The 20,789-nt window shown below is 35.8% G+C and overlaps 2 protein-coding genes across 3 annotated transcripts; both read left to right on the forward strand.

Annotated features, from left to right (window-relative positions):
* sgms2a (sphingomyelin synthase 2a) lies at window positions 1–13,098 on the forward strand. Its single transcript, XM_084402226.1, has 6 exons — window positions 1–347; window positions 1,601–2,172; window positions 3,484–3,601; window positions 3,836–3,989; window positions 4,159–4,325; window positions 12,361–13,098. The coding sequence occupies exons 2-6, from the start codon at window positions 1,736–1,738 to the stop codon at window positions 12,544–12,546; spliced, it is 1,062 nt and encodes a 353-aa protein (XP_084258352.1). The 5' UTR covers window positions 1–347; window positions 1,601–1,735; the 3' UTR covers window positions 12,547–13,098.
* A 389-nt stretch (window positions 13,099–13,487) lies between these two features.
* LOC311286153 (cytochrome P450 2U1-like) lies at window positions 13,488–20,475 on the forward strand. Of its 2 annotated transcripts, XM_084402224.1 has the most exons (6): window positions 13,488–14,059; window positions 15,440–16,093; window positions 16,170–16,331; window positions 18,155–18,322; window positions 18,858–18,917; window positions 19,573–19,708. In XM_084402224.1, the coding sequence occupies exons 1-5, from the start codon at window positions 13,621–13,623 to the stop codon at window positions 18,878–18,880; spliced, it is 1,446 nt and encodes a 481-aa protein (XP_084258350.1). In that variant the 5' UTR covers window positions 13,488–13,620; the 3' UTR covers window positions 18,881–18,917; window positions 19,573–19,708. The 2 variants fall into 2 exon arrangements, with proteins under 2 accessions (XP_084258350.1, XP_084258349.1); XM_084402223.1 differs by lacking the exon at window positions 18,858–18,917 and having other exon boundaries at window positions 13,490–14,059; window positions 19,573–20,475.
* The last annotated feature ends 314 nt before the right edge of the window (window positions 20,476–20,789 follow it).

Raw genomic sequence — 20,789 nt, forward strand, 5'->3', positions numbered from 1 at the left:
GATGCTGAATAGAAGCTCCGCGTGAGCTGGGAGGGGGAAAGCTCAACAGGCCTCGGAAACATATCATTACCAATTTGTTTGCGACCGGGCAGCGCTGCTCCCTGGGAGTAAAATACAGCCTTGGTCTGGAGGCAGGAGGCAGGAGGCAGGGCTGGAAATAGCACGCGGAGCCAAGCCATACATTTACTGTCTCTGGGAGCATGTGGAAGAGATTTTCCCCTGCCTGGTCTCCACCACAAGCATCACTATTAGAGCGCAGGGTGGAGACTGGGAAAACATGCCCCTCTGAACATGTAAGTTTGAGAGAGATTGTCAGAGGAGGAGTGTAGAGCTGCGGGAAACAACAGGCAAGTGATTCTGAATGAGAGAAATATAGCTATAGGTTTTGATCTGTGATTTAGTTTTTTTTTTTGTTGCATTCACATAATGTAGTTATGTACAAGAGTTATTAGATGTGATGATGCGTGTTTTTCTCTTGTTGCTGTACTGTGGACAAATGTTGCAGATTTGTAATAAGAACTCATTTCCAATGCAATTACAATAGCCTAAATTGATTTGGAGGAAATCGATGCCTTCGTGTTGAGTGAGTCGCATAATCCATCATTCTTTCTGCGTATTTCCTGAAGCTCTGTTTGTTGTTTATAAATATTGTATGTCTTCGTAATTGTGGTTTTGGAGATGCACTTTGGGGTGTGATGGAGCAGAGATGTTCTCAGACCTGAAAGCTTTCGGATAAATAGAAAAGGCCATTCCTGAAGTGCTCTTGTGTCTGGGTTGAGAAGTCACAGCTGGACTCAAACGTGAACGCGGATACTTTTAGTCCGTGTGGCTTTTCTCTAGACAGCATTTTGCAGTTGTTTCTGATGTTTCGGCTTTTAAATGATATGCTTTTGCGATGATGTTTCGTACAGTATAGATGACGGATTTCTAGACTTACATAAAAAAAAAAAAAGTATATTAAAATCAAACCATTCAAACAAATTGAGAAAGTAAATTGCTAATCAGCTGATTAATCATATATAAAACTGTTAATATTTAGTGATTTTTAGTGTGTGTGTGTGTGTGTGCGTTCATTTTTTAAACAGCATTTATTTAATCAAAAATGCATAAAAAGAGTAATAACATGAAATATTATTACAACTTAATGTATTTTATTCCTGTGATGTAAAGCTGTATTTTCAGCATCATTACTAGATCCTTCAGAAATCATTCTGATATGATGATTTGCTGCTCAAGAAACAATTCTTATTAATATCAATGTTGAAAACAGTTTTGCTGTTATAGAAAGTTCAAAAGAACAGCATTTATTTGATTCCGAAATCTTGTGTAACATTATAAATGTCTTTATTGTCACTTTTAATCAATTTAATGTGTCCTTGCTGATTAAAAGTATTAATATGTTCTTTTTTTACATACTCTTTTGTTTTATCGTGTCAATTAAGTACATTAGTTTTGCTTTTAGGGTAAGTGTGTGCCCTGTGGTATTCATGGTCAAAAACAGCCATTGCATGTTAGATGACGCAACACTTTTAATGTTTCATATATGTCTACAATGTACTTCTTGTCCATTCAATGTACTTCTGTTTTCTTTTTTCAAAAGACTGTTCCTGCCACATCATTTGAGAGCTGAAAACAGAGGCCTTTCATTATCACTGCAGAGGAGAGGAACCTTCAGTGCCTTACAGGAGAGCGTCTTGGCAGGAAGTCAGTTGTTAGTGGGTAGTTGTGGGCACTCATGGCATCAGAAGACCACCAAGGAAACAAGGACCCCGCTGACACTTCCAGAACAGATGGAGCTCCATCCCCTGGCACATCTTGCCCCGTCCACAGCCACACCGCTGAAGACGCGAAGCGGAACGGCTTGAGGAAAGGACTGGTCAGACACCGAGACTATGTCAAAATTTCTGTGCCTGAAGGAAAGGTCAACCGATTGCCGTCAGAATGGTGGAAGACGTTCATCGCTTTGTTTTATGCCATTTTGAACCTGGTTTTGACCACGGTTATGATCACGGTGGTTCATGAGAGAGTACCACCCAAGGAGAACAGCCCACCCCTGCCGGATAAGTTCTTTGACTATATAGACCGCGTGCAGTGGGCGTTTACCGTGACTGAGGTCAATGGAATGGTTCTGGTGTCTGTATGGTCCATTCAGTTGCTCTTTCACAGATACAAGTAAGATGCATCACTCAACATTAGACTGATGAGGACATCGTAGTCTATTGATCTGCTCTTTTGGATTACTCTGGCATGTAATGGTTTTTCAGGGTTATGTTTAAGATGATGTAGATCAGGGACAATTAAATGTGAAACTTGAGGACAGTTATGTAAATTAATATCGCATTGAGAAAATCAATTTCATAGATATCATAACCAAGCACTTTCCACACAAAAAAAAAAGATTATAAAATAAGACTTGACACTCTTAAAAAAGTTTTTGTATGGTCAGTAGTAAAAGGACCTTAACCTTCAAAAAATATTTAATTATATAACTAAAGGTAACACTTTATTTTGTTGGTCCACTTAAGATATGATACTAACTATAAGTAACTTTGCAACTACATGTCAACTAACACTCATTAGAGTTTTAGTAGACTGTTAGTTTAATATCTGCTAACACTTTATTTTGATGCTCCCCAACAGACATTCTACTTGAACTTGGACTTTATTGTCATTATACATATAGTATATAAAATTACAAATGCCATTTTAAATTCTACTGACTATAAGTAACTTTGCACCTACATGTCAACTTATTCTACTAACCTGAACCCTAACCTAACAGTCCACTAAAGTCTACTAATACTCTAATGAATCCTAGCTGATATGTAGTTGCAAAGTTACTTTTAGTTGACATTTAAAAATGGTAAAAATGGTAAACCTCATATAAAGTATATAGGAACAAAAATATTATTTAGTTGGGTTACACATTCGAGCATAAATATATAGTGTGTGTGTGTGTGTGTGTGTGTGTGTGTGTGAGTGTAATTCTACACACACACACACACACACACACACACACACACACACACACACACACACACACACACACACACACACACACACACACACACACACACACAATAAGGTTACACCTCATTTAGACATTTGAGCATATATATATGTGTGTGTGTGTGTGTGTGTGTGTGTGTGTGTGTGTGTGTGTGTGTGTGTGTGTGTAAATCTGTTGACATTTTAAATTCCTTAAATTAACATCTTAAATTTCCTAAAAATTAACATTTCCATAAAAATTAAAATTAGTTTTTGATCTTGATGAATTTTCATAATTATATTTTTAAAAATGGAATTTTCCTAATGAAAAATGGACGTATTTACTCTTGTACCCCCCATCCTGCCAAAAAGGGTCCAACTGATGTAAATAATTGGGTTACAATTTTATAGCACATAAATATTACATTTAAAAAAAACTTATTAACTAAAATAAATCATCAATTCAATGACTTATTTTTTTCCTGTTCCATATAGGGCTATTGTAGGAAGACGATATTTCTTCCTTCTGGGCACACTGTACATGTACAGATGCATAACCATGTACGTCACCACTCTACCCGTGCCTGGCATGCACATGGTCTGCGCCCCAAAGGTAACCGCCAATTTAAAACAGTATCTCAGCTGTTCCTCATTCTCATGATCCCCTCAGGATCTTATACCTGGATATTATAAGAGAAGAGAAGGTATTTGGCTTCTTAAATCTGTAATATCCTCTGCCTCCCTCGAGACAAATATCACAGCCTTTACAAAGAGTTCATGTCAACAAACCACTCATCTTTAAACATTCAGTATCTTCACTCATACTTTCCCCGACCCTTTCATTCAGCTCTACGGAGATTCGCAAGCGAAGCTGCAGCGTGTTCTGCAGTTGCTCTCTGGCGGTGGATTATCAATCACTGGTTCCCATCTGCTGTGTGGAGACTTCCTGTACAGCGGACACACTGTCATTCTCACGCTCACGTACCTCTTCCTCAAGGAGTGTATGTCACTTTCTCAGATGCCAGACTTGATTTTCGACGCTCAAATACAATGGCTGTTTGCTGATTACAGACCTAGATTCAGTTTTTTGAGGCACTTTCATTTTTGCATGTTCAGCATTCGCACAGCATCCCGTTATGATTCATCGCTGATTCTCTCTCCTTTTTTTAGACTCTCCTCGTTCTTTCTGGTGGTACCATCTTATGTGTTGGTTAACGGCTGCTGTGGGAGTTGTGTGTATCCTGGTGGCTCATGAACACTACAGCGTGGACGTGGTGGTGGCATATTTCATCACCACACGACTGTTCTACTGGTATCACACTATGGCTAATCTGCAGGTAAATATATCAGTAATATGAAATAACAGAAGCAGAAATGCTTGAATAGGGCTTTTATTATATAAGGATTTTGGTTATATGTGTTTACCCTTAAAAGAGGAAATTCAGGTGTGTCATATGATATCAAAGGGATTAAAATAAGCATCAGATTATGTCATTCATATTTTTTGGTAATATTTTACACTAGCGTATACACTACTGTTCAAAAGTTTGGGGATGTTTAAAGTGCTTTTAAAATAAGTCTCTTCTGCTCACCAAGGTTGCATTTATTTGATCAAAAATACAGTAAATTCAGTAATATTTTGCAAAATATTAAAATAAATGTTCTATTTGAATATATTTTTAGAATGTAATTTATTTCTGTGATCAAAGCTGAATTTTCAGCATCATTACTCCAGTCTTTAGTGTCAGAACAGCATTTAATACGCTGATTTCACGCAGCCGCCATTTTGAAATCGAAAGTGAGGCTCCGGTGGGAAGAACCCCGGAAGTACAGATAAACAACAATGCCTTGGACTACCAACCTGAAGCTGGTGCCGCGATTTACACTATTGGAAGATAATATTCAATATAGGATATGTATATAGTTCATTCCTGCTTCATTTTTTACTCTCTGAATTATATATAAAAAAATTATTTTATTTATAAATAAATTTCACTGTATATAGTCTAAAGTATGAAAGAAATGTATGTACAGTTTTAGAATTGACACAGCATCATTAAACACCACAATACGCCATCGCATTCACGACTCTCCTATGATTAAAGGCGACACTTCCGGTTTTCTTCCCACCGGAGCCTCGCTTTCGATTTCAAAATAACGGCTGCGTGAAATCAGCGTATTGAAATCGAAATATTTTGTATAACTATATAAGTCTTTACTGACACTTTTGATCAATTCAATGCATCCTTGCTGAATAAAAGTATTACATTCTTTTCTTTAAAAAAAAAATCATACTTTTGAATGGTAGTGTAGCTTGACTCAAAGCTGAAATGTAAGATAAAAGTCAACATTTTTATTTCATGGGGTCTAAATAAGTTCACATATATAGCTTGGTATGTTTTGTTTTGCATATTGTTGATTTCTTTGACCTTAGGTTTGACCTCCAGCCTCGTGTAGAGGCTACAAACTACAAACCCAAATTAGACAACTGAAACCAAAGGATGCTCGCAGCTCAATTAGTGATTTAGATTCTGGGGGTCATTAAACCTAAGGCACCAAAATGGCACTAAGCCTTTTACTGAAAGTGTTTACATGACTCAGAGTATACTGAGAATATCAAAATCCATTAGGCCGAGCATTTGAGAAATGACTCCCTGATGATGGTAAAGTGCAGCACATTCGATTTGGGCCAATCTCCATCTTTTACACAGGAAAAAATCCTTTCAAACTATCAAAACACATCACACTTGTCCATTCAGTTATGAGCAGAGTAGCCTACGTTATCAAAACTGTCATATCTCTGAAATTATATTTGTGGTGATGAATCATCAATGAATTAATGTAAATGCAGCGAGAGGTTTATGCAAATGTGATTTGTTGGATCCTGACAGGAGAGATCGGAAACACAATAACGTCTGTGTCCTGATGTTGATTTAGGGCTTCTGTCCTTTAATGATAACTTTGATTTTGATGGAATTGCTTTGGATCTAAAACATTATGAAAGCTTTTTTCTGCCACGGAATATAAAAAAAAACTTTTTATCTTTTAGCAATTATGAGTTTTTATCTCACAAATCTGACTTTATTTCTCACAATTCTGAGTTTATAAATCCCAGGTCTGACTTTTTCCTAGCAATTCTTGACTTTTTTTCCTCAGAGTTTATAACTCACAATTGTGACCTTTTCTCGCAACTCTGACTCTTGTAATTCTGAGTTTAAAACTTCCAATTTTGAGTTTAAAATGATCAATTCTGACTTTTTCCTCGCAAATCTGAGTTTATAACTCGCAAATCTAACTTTTTTCTTGAAATTCTGAATTTATAACTCACAATTCTGACTTTATAGCACGCAATTCTGACTATATTCTCACAATTCTGAGTTAATAATTCACAATTCTGACTTTTTCCTCACAATTCTGTTTATGACTCGCAATTCTGACTTTATAACTCGCAATTCTGGCTTTTTCCTCACAATTCTGACTTTATAACTCGCAATTCTGACTTTATAACTCGCAATTCTGGCTTTTTCCTCACAATTCTGACTTTATAACTCGCAATTCCGCCTTTATTACTCGCAATTCTGGCTTTTTCCTCACAATTCTGACTTTATAACTCGCAATTCCGCCTTTATTACTCGCAATTCTGGCTTTTTCCTCACAATTCTGACTTTATAACTCGCAATTCTGACTTTTTCCTTACAATTCTGACTTTATAACATCGCAATTCTGGCTTTTTCCTCACAATTCTGAGTTTATGATTCGCAATTCTGAGTTTATAACGCACAATTCTGGCTTTTTCCTCACAATTCTGACTTTATAACTCGCAATTCTGACTTTTTCCTCACAATTCTGTTTATGACTTGCAATTCTGTTTATAACGCACAATTCTGGCTTTTTCCTCACAATTCTGACTTTTTCCTTACAATTCTGAGTTTATGATTCGCAAGTCTGAGTTTATAATGCACAATTCTGGCTTTTTCCTCACAATTCTGACTTTATAACTCGCAATTCTGACTTTTTCCTCACAATTCTGACTTTATTTTCACAATGCTGAGTTTATAACTCGCAATTCTGGCTTTTCCCTCACAATTCTCAGTTTATGACTTGCAACTCTGACTTTATTCTCACAATTCTGAGTTTATAACTCACAATTCTGACTTTTTCCTCACAATTCTGACTTTTTCCTCACAATTTCTGACTTTATTACTCGCAATTCTGACTATATTCTCACAATTCTGACTTTTTCCTCACAATTCTGACTTTTTCCTCACAATTCTGACTTTATAACTCACAATTCTGGCTTTTTCCTCACAATTCTGACTTTATAACTCGCAATTCTGACTTTTTCCTCACAATTCTGTTTATGACTTGCAATTCTGTTTATAACGCACAATTCTGGCTTTTTCCTCACAATTCTGACTTTTTCCTTACAATTCTGAGTTTATGATTCGCAAGTCTGAGTTTATAATGCACAATTCTGGCTTTTTCCTCACAATTCTGACTTTATAACTCGCAATTCTGACTTTTTCCTCACAATTCTGACTTTATTTTCACAATGCTGACTTTATAACTCGCAATTCTGACTTTTTCCTCACAGTTCTGACTTTATAACTCGCAATTCTGACTTTTTCCTCACAGTTCTGACTTTATTACTCGCAATTCTGACTTTTTCCTCACAATTCTGACTTTATTACTCACAATTCTGACTATATTCTCACAATTCTGACTTTAAAACTCACAATTCTGACTTTTCGCTCACAATGCTGAGATTATAACGCGCAATTCTGGCTTTTTCCTCACAATTCTCAGTTTATGACTTGCAATTCTGACTTTTTCCTCACAATTCTGACTTTATAACTCACAAGTCTGACTATATTCTCACAATTCTGACTTTATAACTCGCAATTCTGACTTTTTCCTCACAATTCTGACTTTATTACTCGCAATTCTGACTATATTCTCACAATTCTGACTTTATAACTCGCAATTCTGACTTTTTCCTCACAATTCTGACTTTATTACACGCAATTCTGACTTTTTCCTCACAATTCTGACTTTTTCCTCACAATTTCTGACTTTATTACTCGCAATTCTGACTATATTCTCACAATTCTGACTTTTTCCTCACAATTCTGACTTTTTCCTCACAATTCTGACTTTTTCCTCACAATTCTGGCTTTTTGCTCACAATTCTCAGTTTATGACTTGCAATTCTGACTTTATTCTCACAATTCTGAGTTTATAACTCACAATTCTGACTTTTTCCTCACAATTCTGACTTTATTACTCGCAATTCTGACTATATTCTCACAATTCTGACTTTATAACTCGCAATTCTGACTTTTTCCTCACAATTCTGACTTTATTACACGCAATTCTGACTTTTTCCTCACAATTTTGACTTTTTCCTCACAATTTCTGACTTTATTACTCGCAATTCTGACTATATTCTCACAATTCTGACTTTTTCCTCACAATTCTGACTTTTTCCTCACAATTCTGACTTTATTACTCACAATTCTGACTATATTCTCACAATTCTGACTTTAAAACTCACAATTCTGACTTTTCGCTCACAATGCTGAGATTATAACGCGCAATTCTGGCTTTTTCCTCACAATTCTCAGTTTATGACTTGCAATTCTGACTTTATTCTCACAATTCTGAGTTTATAACTCACAATTCTGACTTTTTCCTCACAATTCTGACTTTTTCCTCACAATTTCTGACTTTATTACTCGCAATTCTGACTATATTCTCACAATTCTGACTTTTTCCTCACAATTCTGACTTTTTCCTCACAATTCTGACTTTTTCCTCACAATTCTGACTTTATAACTCACAATTCTGGCTTTTTCCTCACAATTCTGACTTTATAACTCGCAATTCTGACTTTTTCCTCACAATTCTGTTTATGACTTGCAATTCTGTTTATAACGCACAATTCTGGCTTTTTCCTCACAATTCTGACTTTTTCCTTACAATTCTGAGTTTATGATTCGCAAGTCTGAGTTTATAATGCACAATTCTGGCTTTTTCCTCACAATTCTGACTTTATAACTCGCAATTCTGACTTTTTCCTCACAATTCTGACTTTATTTTCACAATGCTGACTTTATAACTCGCAATTCTGACTTTTTCCTCACAGTTCTGACTTTATAACTCGCAATTCTGACTTTTTCCTCACAGTTCTGACTTTATTACTCGCAATTCTGACTTTTTCCTCACAATTCTGACTTTATTACTCACAATTCTGACTATATTCTCACAATTCTGACTTTAAAACTCACAATTCTGACTTTTCGCTCACAATGCTGAGATTATAACGCGCAATTCTGGCTTTTTCCTCACAATTCTCAGTTTATGACTTGCAATTCTGACTTTTTCCTCACAATTCTGACTTTATAACTCACAAGTCTGACTATATTCTCACAATTCTGACTTTATAACTCGCAATTCTGACTTTTTCCTCACAATTCTGACTTTATTACTCGCAATTCTGACTATATTCTCACAATTCTGACTTTATAACTCGCAATTCTGACTTTTTCCTCACAATTCTGACTTTATTACACGCAATTCTGACTTTTTCCTCACAATTCTGACTTTTTCCTCACAATTTCTGACTTTATTACTCGCAATTCTGACTATATTCTCACAATTCTGACTTTTTCCTCACAATTCTGACTTTTTCCTCACAATTCTGACTTTTTCCTCACAATTCTGGCTTTTTGCTCACAATTCTCAGTTTATGACTTGCAATTCTGACTTTATTCTCACAATTCTGAGTTTATAACTCACAATTCTGACTTTTTCCTCACAATTCTGACTTTATTACTCGCAATTCTGACTATATTCTCACAATTCTGACTTTATAACTCGCAATTCTGACTTTTTCCTCACAATTCTGACTTTATTACACGCAATTCTGACTTTTTCCTCACAATTTTGACTTTTTCCTCACAATTTCTGACTTTATTACTCGCAATTCTGACTATATTCTCACAATTCTGACTTTTTCCTCACAATTCTGACTTTTTCCTCACAATTCTGACTTTATTACTCACAATTCTGACTATATTCTCACAATTCTGACTTTAAAACTCACAATTCTGACTTTTCGCTCACAATGCTGAGATTATAACGCGCAATTCTGGCTTTTTCCTCACAATTCTCAGTTTATGACTTGCAATTCTGACTTTATTCTCACAATTCTGAGTTTATAACTCGCAATTCTGACTTTTTCCTCACAATTCTGACTTTTTCCTTACAATTCTGAGTTTATGATTCGCAAGTCTGAGTTTATAATGCACAATTCTGGCTTTTTCCTCACAATTCTGACTTTATAACTCGCAATTCTGACTTTTTCCTCACAATTCTGACTTTATTTTCACAATGCTGACTTTATAACTCGCAATTCTGACTTTTTCCTCACAGTTCTGACTTTATTACTCGCAATTCTGACTTTTTCCTCACAATTCTGACTTTATTACTCACAATTCTGACTATATTCTCACAATTCTGACTTTAAAACTCACAATTCTGACTTTTCGCTCACAATGCTGAGATTATAACGCGCAATTCTGGCTTTTTCCTCACAATTCTCAGTTTATGACTTGCAATTCTGACTTTATTCTCACAATTCTGAGTTTATAACTCACAATTCTGACTTTTTCCTCACAATTCTGACTTTATAACTCACAAGTCTGACTATATTCTCACAATTCTGACTTTATAACTCGCAATTCTGACTTTTTCCTCACAATTCTGACTTTATTACTCGCAATTCTGACTATATTCTCACAATTCTGACTTTATAACTCGCAATTCTGACTTTTTCCTCACAATTCTGACTTTATTACACGCAATTCTGACTTTTTCCTCACAATTCTGACTTTTTCCTCACAATTCTGACTTTTTCCTCACAATTCTGACTTTATTACTCACAATTCTGACTATATTCTCACAATTCTGACTTTAAAACTCACAATTCTGACTTTTCGCTCACAATGCTGAGATTATAACGCGCAATTCTGGCTTTTTCCTCACAATTCTCAGTTTATGACTTGCAATTCTGACTTTATTCTCACAATTCTGAGTTTATAACTCACAATTCTGACTTTTTCCTCACAATTCTGACTTTATAACTCACAAGTCTGACTATATTCTCACAATTCTGACTTTATAACTCGCAATTCTGACTTTTTCCTCACAATTCTGACTTTATTACTCGCAATTCTGACTATATTCTCACAATTCTGACTTTATAACTCGCAATTCTGACTTTTTCCTCACAATTCTGACTTTATTACACGCAATTCTGACTTTTTCCTCACAATTCTGACTTTATTACTCACAATTCTGACTATATTCTCACAATTCTGACTTTATAACTCGCAATTCTGACTTTTTCCTCACAATTCTGACTTTATAACTCACAATTCTGACTTTATTCTCACAATTCTGAGTTTATAACTCGCAAATCTAACTTATTTCTTGAAATTCTGACTTTTTTCTTGAAATTCTGAGTTTATAACTCGCGATTCTGACTTTATTCTCACAATTATGTTTCTAATTTGCAATTCTGAGTTTATGCCTCGCAATTCTTTTTCCTCGCAATTCTGGCTTTTTCCTCACAATTCTGACTTTATAACTTGCAATTCTGACTTTTTTTTCTCACAATTCTGACTTTATTACTCGCAATTCTGATTTTTTTTTCCTCACAATTCTGACTTTATTACTCGCAATTCAGATTTTTTCCTCTCAATTCTGACATTATTACTCGCAATTCTGACTATATTCTCTCAATTCTGAGTTAATAATTCACAATTATTACTTTTTCCTCTCAATTATGACTATGACTTGCAATTCTGTTTATAACGCGCAATTCATGCTTTTTCCTCACAATTATGACTTTATAACTCACAATTCTGACTTTTTCCTCACAATTCTGAGATTATAACGAGCAATTCTGGCTTTTTCCTCACAATTCTGACTTTATCCTCACAATTCTGACTTTTTCCTCACAATTCTGAGATTATAACAAGCAATTCTGGCTTTTTCCTCACAATTCCGAGTTTATGACTTGCAATTCTGACTTTATCCTCACAATTCTGACTTTATAACTCACAATTCTGACTTTTTCCTCACAATTCTGAGTTCATGATTCGCAATTCTGAGTTTATAACGCGCAATTCTGGCTTTTTCCTCACAATTCTGCATTTTTAAATTCTTAAATTAGTTATTTTATTCTTGACATAGCCACCAAAACCATGAACATGCATAAAAATGTTCTTTCTATTGTTTCTATAATTTGTATATATCCTTAGTATGACTTATATTATAATAGAAATAATATTTTCCTGTTTTCACCAGACTTTAAAGTGTTCTCCGAACAACTACCTCACTCACACCTGGTGGAACCCCGTGTTTAACTTCTTCGAGAGGAATGTCCAGACCCAAGTGCCCTGTTCTTTCTGCTGGCCGATCACATGGCCCCCTGCCTGCTTGAAGAACCCCTGCAAGAAATATTCCATGGTGCAGAGCAGCCGAGAAGAGTGATGTGATATCACAACGCTTCGACCACCACGTGGAAATGCTTTGTTTTTGGCTTGTGGCTATCTCAGTGTTTACACCATACCAAAGACCAAAGACTGTTCGGCTATTGTTTATAATTACATCTCATTTAACAAAGAGCCAAACAGCTCATGATGACCAAAAATTGTAAAACTTAATATTTGAAAAGTTTTTTTGTTTTTTTTACATTAATTTATGTTCCTTCATTGTGGCTATTTAAATAAGCACTTTTGTAAGCATTTTAAATGGCCTACTGGACGTGTTGTAAAATGATGGATTAAAACAAATCTATCAGTTTGTGCATGCTTCTTAGTTGTCATATTTTCCTCTTGTTTTTTTTCCCACCTTGTATTTAATTGTTATTTAAAACAGGTTTGTCATAATGTTGACAAACAGGTTTGTCAGTTTAAACTGGGTTTTATTAATTTTATACGCTATTTTATATTTTAAATGCAAATTCAATTTTAGTTTAGTTTATTTTATGCTTATTTTCTGTCTTAAAAACATAAAGACCTACAAAAATAAATGGTCTACATTAACACCTGGTGTACTTCTTGTTGCATAAAATTCTCACTATCTCTTTCAAAATTGCATTGAGGCAGCAAATTGGGATGCTTAAACCTGTAAATATAATTACTTGTCTTTGCATTTTTATTTCAAGTTTTACTGTTATTGTAGAGGCTCTACAGAAAGGTATTTATTTATCATGATTATTGAGATTATATATATATATATATATATATTGTTTTCCTTTACAAAAGAAGTGAAACCCCATAATAAGGGATTATCATCTCTTGTGAAACTTCTGTCTGCTTCCTCTATTGGATAGTGACCTCACTTGAACCCACCCATTCGTTCTCGTCATCGGTTGTTTCACCAATCAGCTCTCAGCGTGCTCCTCTCAGCCAATGGGAAATACAAAAACACGCAACCCATGCTGCAGCTCCAAGAGCACAGTCAGGAAGAAAATGTGTTTGATCAGCAGCAGATAAGAAGTATCGATCTGGAGGAACTATGCGTCTGTATTAGGAGTCAGTGGATCTGAAAAGCGAGCGAGTCATGGACGCTTCCCCGGGTCTGCTGTGGCAGTATGTGTTCTCGCCTGCAAACCTTGTGGGTTTCACTGCGTTCGTGCTTGTTTTCTATGTACTGCAACAGTACCAGAATCATCACAGATACGCGAACATCCCTCCAGGTCCAAAGCCATGGCCCATCGTGGGCAACTTCGGGGGCTTCTTAGTGCCTTCGTTTATTTTAAAACGATTTGCAAAGAATCGTGAAGAGTTTGCAAAGACGGTCTCAAATCCGCTATCACCTCAGGCTGGACTTACCGAGATGTCCAAACTGTATGGAAACATATTCAGCATTTTTGTTGGGCCTCAGCTCATGGTCGTGCTGACGGGATATGACGTTGTCCGGGACGCGATGTTAAACTATCCGGAGGTGTTCTCTGACAGACCACATATACCGCTCGTTACTATTATCACTAAGAGGAAAGGTAAGATAACCAGTCGTAGTTAATGATTGCCGCATGCCATGATAATAGATCAGTAGATTAGAGCAGAACACAATAGAGTAGAATAGAACAGAACAGGATAATATGAATAGAACAGTAGAAGAGACTGTCTCAGAATTGAACAGAACAAAAAACAGTGCAGAATAGAATAGAGCAGAGTATGACAGACTGGAGCAGAATAGAATAGAATCATTTAGAATAAACAGAACAGCAGAAGAGACATAGAATAAAACAAGGCAGAATGTAATCGGATATAACAGAGTATGATAGACTACTGCAGAATAGAATGATTTAGAATTTAACAGAATAAAACAGTAGTGACAGACAGAATATAAAAGAACAGAATAAAACATGGCAAACTAGAATAGGACAGAGTATAATAGACTAGAGCAGAATAGAATAATTTAGAATTGAACAGCATAGAGCAGTAGAAGAGATTGACAAATAATAGAATAGATCAGAATAAAATGGATTTGAATTGAACTGTTCAGAATTGAACAGAATAGAATGGCATTAGAGACTGTCACCAAAAAGAATAGAACAAAATAAAACATGGTAGAATAGAACAGATCAGTAGAGTAGACTGGAGTAGAATAGAACATAGTGATATAATTCTTCAAAACAGAATAGAACTGAACAGGACAAGTGAGAAAGGAACAACATAAAACAATACAGTAAAATAGAATTAAACAAATCAGAATAGTTAACAATAGAATAGAACAGAACAGAATAGGACAAAATAGCAGAATAGAATAGAACAAAGATAAAGAAAATATCAAATCTGGGCCTTAATAGAATAGATCAATAGAGTAGACTGGAGCAGAATAGAACATAATGATATAATTCTGTAAAACATAATAGAACTGAACAGGACAAGCGAGAAATGAACAACATAAAACAATAAAGTAAACAAAACAGAATAGGTCACAATACAATAGAACAACAGAACAGAAAAAAATGGCAGAATGGAATAGAACAAAGAAGAAGAAAATATAATTTCTGGGCTTGAATAGAATTGATCTGTAAAGTAGACTGGAGCAGAGTAGAACTGAACAGGACAAGCATGAAATGAACAACATAAAACAATAAAGTAGAATAGAATTAAACAAAACAGAATAGGTCACAGTAGAATAGAACAGAACAGAATAGGAAAAAATAGCAGAATAGAATAGAACAAAGGACCCGGGCCTAGTTTCAGAAATCCAATTCAATGTACTTTATATAATACCAAATATTGGTCACCCTATTGGGGATCATAAAAAAAAAAATTTCGCATTTTTTTAATAGTTCCTAAAAAAAAACAATCGCGTTTCGATATGAAAAAGCAAAGCTTTGTATGTTTGAAGTGAATTTCGTTCGCAGGGATTGTGTTTGCACCCTATGGCCCGCTGTGGCGGACGAACCGTAAGTTCTGTCACAGTTCTCTGCGCAGCTTTGGCTTTGGGAAGCTGAGTCTGGAGCCGTGCATCAGCGAAGGCCTGACCATGATCAAAACAGAACTGCGGGACCTCATCGAGAACGCGGGGCCGTCAGGAATCGACCTCACTCCTCTCATCAGCAATGCAGTCTCCAACGTCATCTCCTCCCTGAGTCTGGGCCAGCGTTTCCATCACCAGGACCAGGAGTTCCGCACCATGCTGGATCTCATGTCTCACGGGCTGGAGATCAGCGTCAACACCTCCATTCTGCTGATCAACGTGTTCCCCTGGCTCTACTACCTGCCCTGGGGCGTTTTCAAGGAGCTGCGGCGCGCCGAGGTCGACATCACCGCCTTCCTGAAGAAAATCATAGCGAGGCACAGGGCCACGCTGGATCCGGACAATCCCAGGGATTTCATAGATATGTATCTGGTGGAGATGCTGGCGAAGCAAAGGGAAGAGAGTTCAGAAGAGTGCTTGTTCTCAGAAGACGATCTCTTCTACATCATTGGGGACCTCTTCATCGCAGGCACTGATACCACCACAAATAGCGTTCTGTGGAGTATTCTCTACATGGCCTTGTATCCTGATGTGCAAGGTAAAGGTGATGTCATTCACAAACATCTGAAGGTTTGGCTGATAATGTACGAGCTCTTTGTCTGGTGACCCCTCAGAGAGAGTTCAGCAGGAGATTGATGGCGTGGTGGGATCCGAGAGGGTCCCGTCTCTGACCGATAAGGGGAGTTTGCCGTACACAGAAGCCACCATTATGGAGGTGCAGAGGATGACTGTAGTGGTTCCTCTGTCAATACCCCACATGGCCTCCGAAACCACTGGTGAGTTTTGGTCTTTGGCAGAAAAATACAGAAAGTGAGGCACATCTGAGTGCCTTGATTATATTTCATCCCGAAACCAAAAAGAAAGAAATAAGAAATTAGATCCTGCGGATTTTTAGCGGCAGAAACATTATACACAACACCAAGAATGATTGGCTATTGCCGTAATGCAAAACAAATGATACAATTATAAACATCATTACCATATTACAAAAACAATAGTTAGTGATACATTACTCATGTAGTACTTGCTATTGCTATTATTATTATTCATTTTTTATTTAAATTTTTTCATTTACATAGACTCAAAAGTAATATATATATATATATATATATATATATATATATATATATATATATATATATATATATATAAATAAAATATAGAAAATTCTTGGGTGAATCAATCATAACCAGGTCACATTTCACCTCAAATCAAATGATAAATGAAATATATATTCATAATAATATATATTCATATATATATATATATATACACACACACACACACACACATATACACACACATATATATATATATATATTTCATTTATCATTTGATTTAAGGGTGAAATGTGACCTGGTTATGATTATGATTCACCCAAGATTTTTAAATATTTTATATACAGTGCCCAGCTGAAAGTATTTGGACTTTTGTTTTTCTGTGTTGTTTTTTTGTATATGTTTGTCCAAAGTAAATTATTAATGAATAAAACTAAACTCGGTCAAATGGAACTCTGCCATAATCCTAAAGGTTGATAATAGTCAACCTTAACCTTTAAAATCTGTATTTTTTTTACATCAAATCCAAAGGTTGTACAAATATTATCACTGTACAAATACTTTCAGAAGACGCATAAAAAGTTAATACGTTTTTTAACCCTTATGTGCTGTTGGGGATGTTTTCATCCACTATGGGGTATTTTTGAGTCTTAATTTGGCCATAACTTTCTCCGAATGATTTTTGGTGACAAATCTTATTTTGACACATATTTGGGGAAAATGCTTTGAAAATTTTCAAAAACTCAACAGTACACTGTGGGCAAATTCACTACCCTTTCGTTATGTTCGTGGCTGAAAACAGCCACTACTTTAAACTGCTGTAAAAATGTACACACACACTTTAATATGCTATTATACTCCATATAACTCCATGTACTGTAAAAGCCAGAAACTAAGCTTTTTTTTGCACAGGCCTATCTAAAGGGTTAATGGTGCCACCTGGTTATCAACAGTAAAAATTACAAATTTTACCTCTTCCCAACAGGGAAAACCACCAACAATCAAAAATGCATGATTATATGGTGTCATGGCTTTGCAATCAAAAAATGTGGTTATAATGGAAGTCAATGGGGCAAAAACAGCCACGAACAGTAAATGAGGGAGAAAAAGTTCAAATCTGATGCTGCACAAAAACTAACAATGCATCAAAACCAATGTTGTTTCTAATCTTTGACATGTCCAAGACTGTGATAAAAGTAAAACAAAAAAAATCCAGTCCACAATCACATTTTATATTGAAAATAAGTCATTGTGTGTGTTTTTTCCCCAAATCAGTGACATAATTTATGAACTTGGCAATTAAAGAGTTAAAATCCTGATTTTTTTTTTTTTTTTAACATTTAGTAGTTTTGATCAGGACTGAGGCTAGATTTATGCAAAAAAAATTGAACAAAAAAAATATTTATCTGATACTTTTTTACAGCAGTTTAAAGTAGTGGCTGTTTTCAGCCACGAACATAACGAAAGGGTAGTGGATTTGAACAATGCACAAGGGTTAAATTGTTTTAATTAATTTTTCAGCTAAATTTGTCTCTTCCCAGAGTTCCGAGGGTACACTATTCCTAAAGGAACAGTTATCATCCCAAACCTCTGGTCAGTACACAGGGATCCTACTGTGTGGGAAAATCCTGATGACTTCAATCCAGATCGATTTCTGGATGAACAGGGCAAGCTTCTCAGGAAAGATTGTTTTATTCCATTTGGAATAGGTATGTTTTCGAATGACAAAATGTAGCCTAAAAAACAGTCATATTTAGCGTTTAAAGTGCTCCTATTATGGTTTTGCATATATTACCTTTCATATAGTGTGTAATATAGCTGTTTGTGAATGTAAAAGGTCTGCAAAGTTTCAAATATCAAAGTGTAGGATAAATGGAGTTATTGTCTCAACAAAAGAATCGATCCTGAACTGTATTCAAACCTGTATGTCCCATCCTTAATCTTGTAATTATATTTTCATCCCTCCTATTTCCCCCACTCTTTCTACCTTTTCCGATTTTCTTTTGTATTGCATATAAATGTCTCCCTTTAGTCTCATTATCCCAATACTGTTGCCACTTTTTAATCACTTTCTCTTTTATTACTGATTTTATTTCTCTTGTACTATGCGGTAGTTCAATTTCTACCATTTCGTCATCTACTGCTTGCTTGGCTAATTTATCTGCTTCTTCATTCCCTTTAATTCCCACATGGGCTGGAACCAACATAATATGTGCTCCTATCCTACCTTGTTTCAACTCAAAGAGATTTTGAAGGATTTCCATTAACCCTAAACCAAACCCTCATCCTAATCCTAACCCTATAGTAAGTACATGTAGTTAATTATTACTCAGTACTTAAATGTATAATTACACTGTAATACTGACACCTTAAAATAAAGTGTAACCAATAGCCCTTACATGAGATGTCATATAATACCTGATTTAATCTTGACCAGGAGTAGTGTCTCATTCTCCTCAGTGCTCGGTTTAGTGCTGTCATTCCAAATGGGACATCCATTGTATGATCTCTTTCTTCTCTTTTTTCCAATAGATGAGGATGTTCTTTTAATATCTCCTCCCTTTTTTTTCTTAAATTCTTCAGTCAGACCAACACAGCTCTGATGATGGTTGCAGTTTAAATACTCTCCTTCCCCTCCCATCATCCAATCACAGCAGGGCATTGATTATTGGATCAGGTGGAAACGATTTCTCCTACGAAGAGAGACAGGGAGAGAGAGAGAGAGAGAGAGAGAAACAGAGCACAGCTTGGGTACACACAAACAAAACCTTCCGGCTCTGGACGTAACAACAGCGCTTTTAGTCGTTTTCGTGGTTCACATTTTGACAACGCTGTCGTCTGTACGCGAAAAATGCTAAAAAAGTTTTTAGTACATCGTTGTCGTGTAAACGTACCCTAAGTTACCAACTGCTCTTATGATGAGGACTATGTTTAAACAAGTCGTTTCTGTATGCCACAGGTCGCAGGGTGTGCATGGGAGAGCAGCTGGCTAAGATGGAGATGTTTCTGATGTTCACCAGCCTAATGCAGGCCTTCACATTCAGGCTTCCTGAGGGGAAATCTGCTCCCTCCATGCATGGACGCTTCGGCCTGACTCTGGCTCCATGCCCATTTACTGTCTGTGTTAAAGCACGCTGAACAGGCATCATTGGGAAGCAAATTGCACTGGTGGATCGTGTTGACCAGGCTACTAAGGGCTTTGTAGTTGTATGATGTTTTGTAAAATTTGCCTGAACAATTTCAAGAAATAACCTCCAATAAGTATTATATCAGCATATTTCAGTTTTATTATTGCATTTGTTTTAAAATATTCATTTCTTAATTTAATCAAACTGAACTGGATTATTTTTCAAAATGATTACTGGATTACTGTACTGTACTACAAGACTGTTATTATTATTTTATTGAATTATTGTCGAAAATTATTTAAAACACTTTATTTCATTGTTCAATGTTATAGTAAAAACAAAACATTTGTTTGATGTAGGCCAGAAAATAAGTCCTTAGAATTATTATTTTATTTTTTAACTAATACTTGCTAATTTATTTAATTTGTTCACTAATGGACAATGGACAGTGGACCTCTTTCTAAAAGTCATAAACATTTCCAGGATAGAGTAATTTCCACCACATCTTAGAGATGATGTATCGGCTCTGATGTCATTGTGTGGTGGAAATTATAAAAAAAATATATAAAAAAAATAATGGAATAAAATGGCCAGCTTTGTCTTGCTACGGCTAATTTCAGAGCTAATTGCACGTCCTATATATAAACAGTATTTTCACACTTTTTATATAACGTGACAAGAAAATACTGATTGATTGGAAATGATGCACAATAAAATATTCTGCTGAAAAGCAACATTTGCCTTGTATTTTATCATATTTCTAGCCTGGGTGCCAGCCCGAACCCCGCCCACAATATTTTTTGGTCGGGAAGTTCGGTCTGGACTCGCTCCGTTGAGGAGCTATTATGCCCGAACAAAAATTGTTCGGACCAATCAAATTGTCAGGGCGGGCTTTATACGATGATGGACAGATGAGCAATGCAACGTAATCGTCCACGTCACCAAAGAGCGCTTGATTTGAATTAGTTTACAACAAAGACGACTGCTGCTGGAGAATTGAGATTTCACGAGTTCACATTTACAAATAAGTCAGATAGAATAAATGCGT

The sequence above is a fragment of the Rutilus rutilus genome (genome assembly GCF_951802725.1).
Source record: "Rutilus rutilus genome assembly, chromosome: 2".
In the NCBI taxonomy this organism is placed as follows: Eukaryota; Metazoa; Chordata; class Actinopteri; order Cypriniformes; family Leuciscidae; genus Rutilus; species Rutilus rutilus.

Bases quoted from the DNA above. Each gene is read 5' to 3' on its own strand.
- sgms2a (XM_084402226.1), top strand. From the start codon at position 1,736: ATGGCATCAGAAGACCACCAAGGAAACAAGGACCCCGCTGACACTTCC. The intron at 2,173-3,483 runs GTAAGATGCATC...TGTTCCATATAG, and splicing joins TTGCTCTTTCACAGATACAA to GGCTATTGTAGGAAGACGAT. The intron at 4,326-12,360 runs GTAAATATATCA...TGTTTTCACCAG, and splicing joins ACACTATGGCTAATCTGCAG to ACTTTAAAGTGTTCTCCGAA.
- LOC311286153 (XM_084402223.1), top strand. From the start codon at position 13,621: ATGGACGCTTCCCCGGGTCTGCTGTGGCAGTATGTGTTCTCGCCTGCA. The intron at 16,094-16,169 runs GTAAAGGTGATG...GTGACCCCTCAG, and splicing joins CTTGTATCCTGATGTGCAAG to AGAGAGTTCAGCAGGAGATT. The intron at 16,332-18,154 runs GTGAGTTTTGGT...GTCTCTTCCCAG, and splicing joins CATGGCCTCCGAAACCACTG to AGTTCCGAGGGTACACTATT.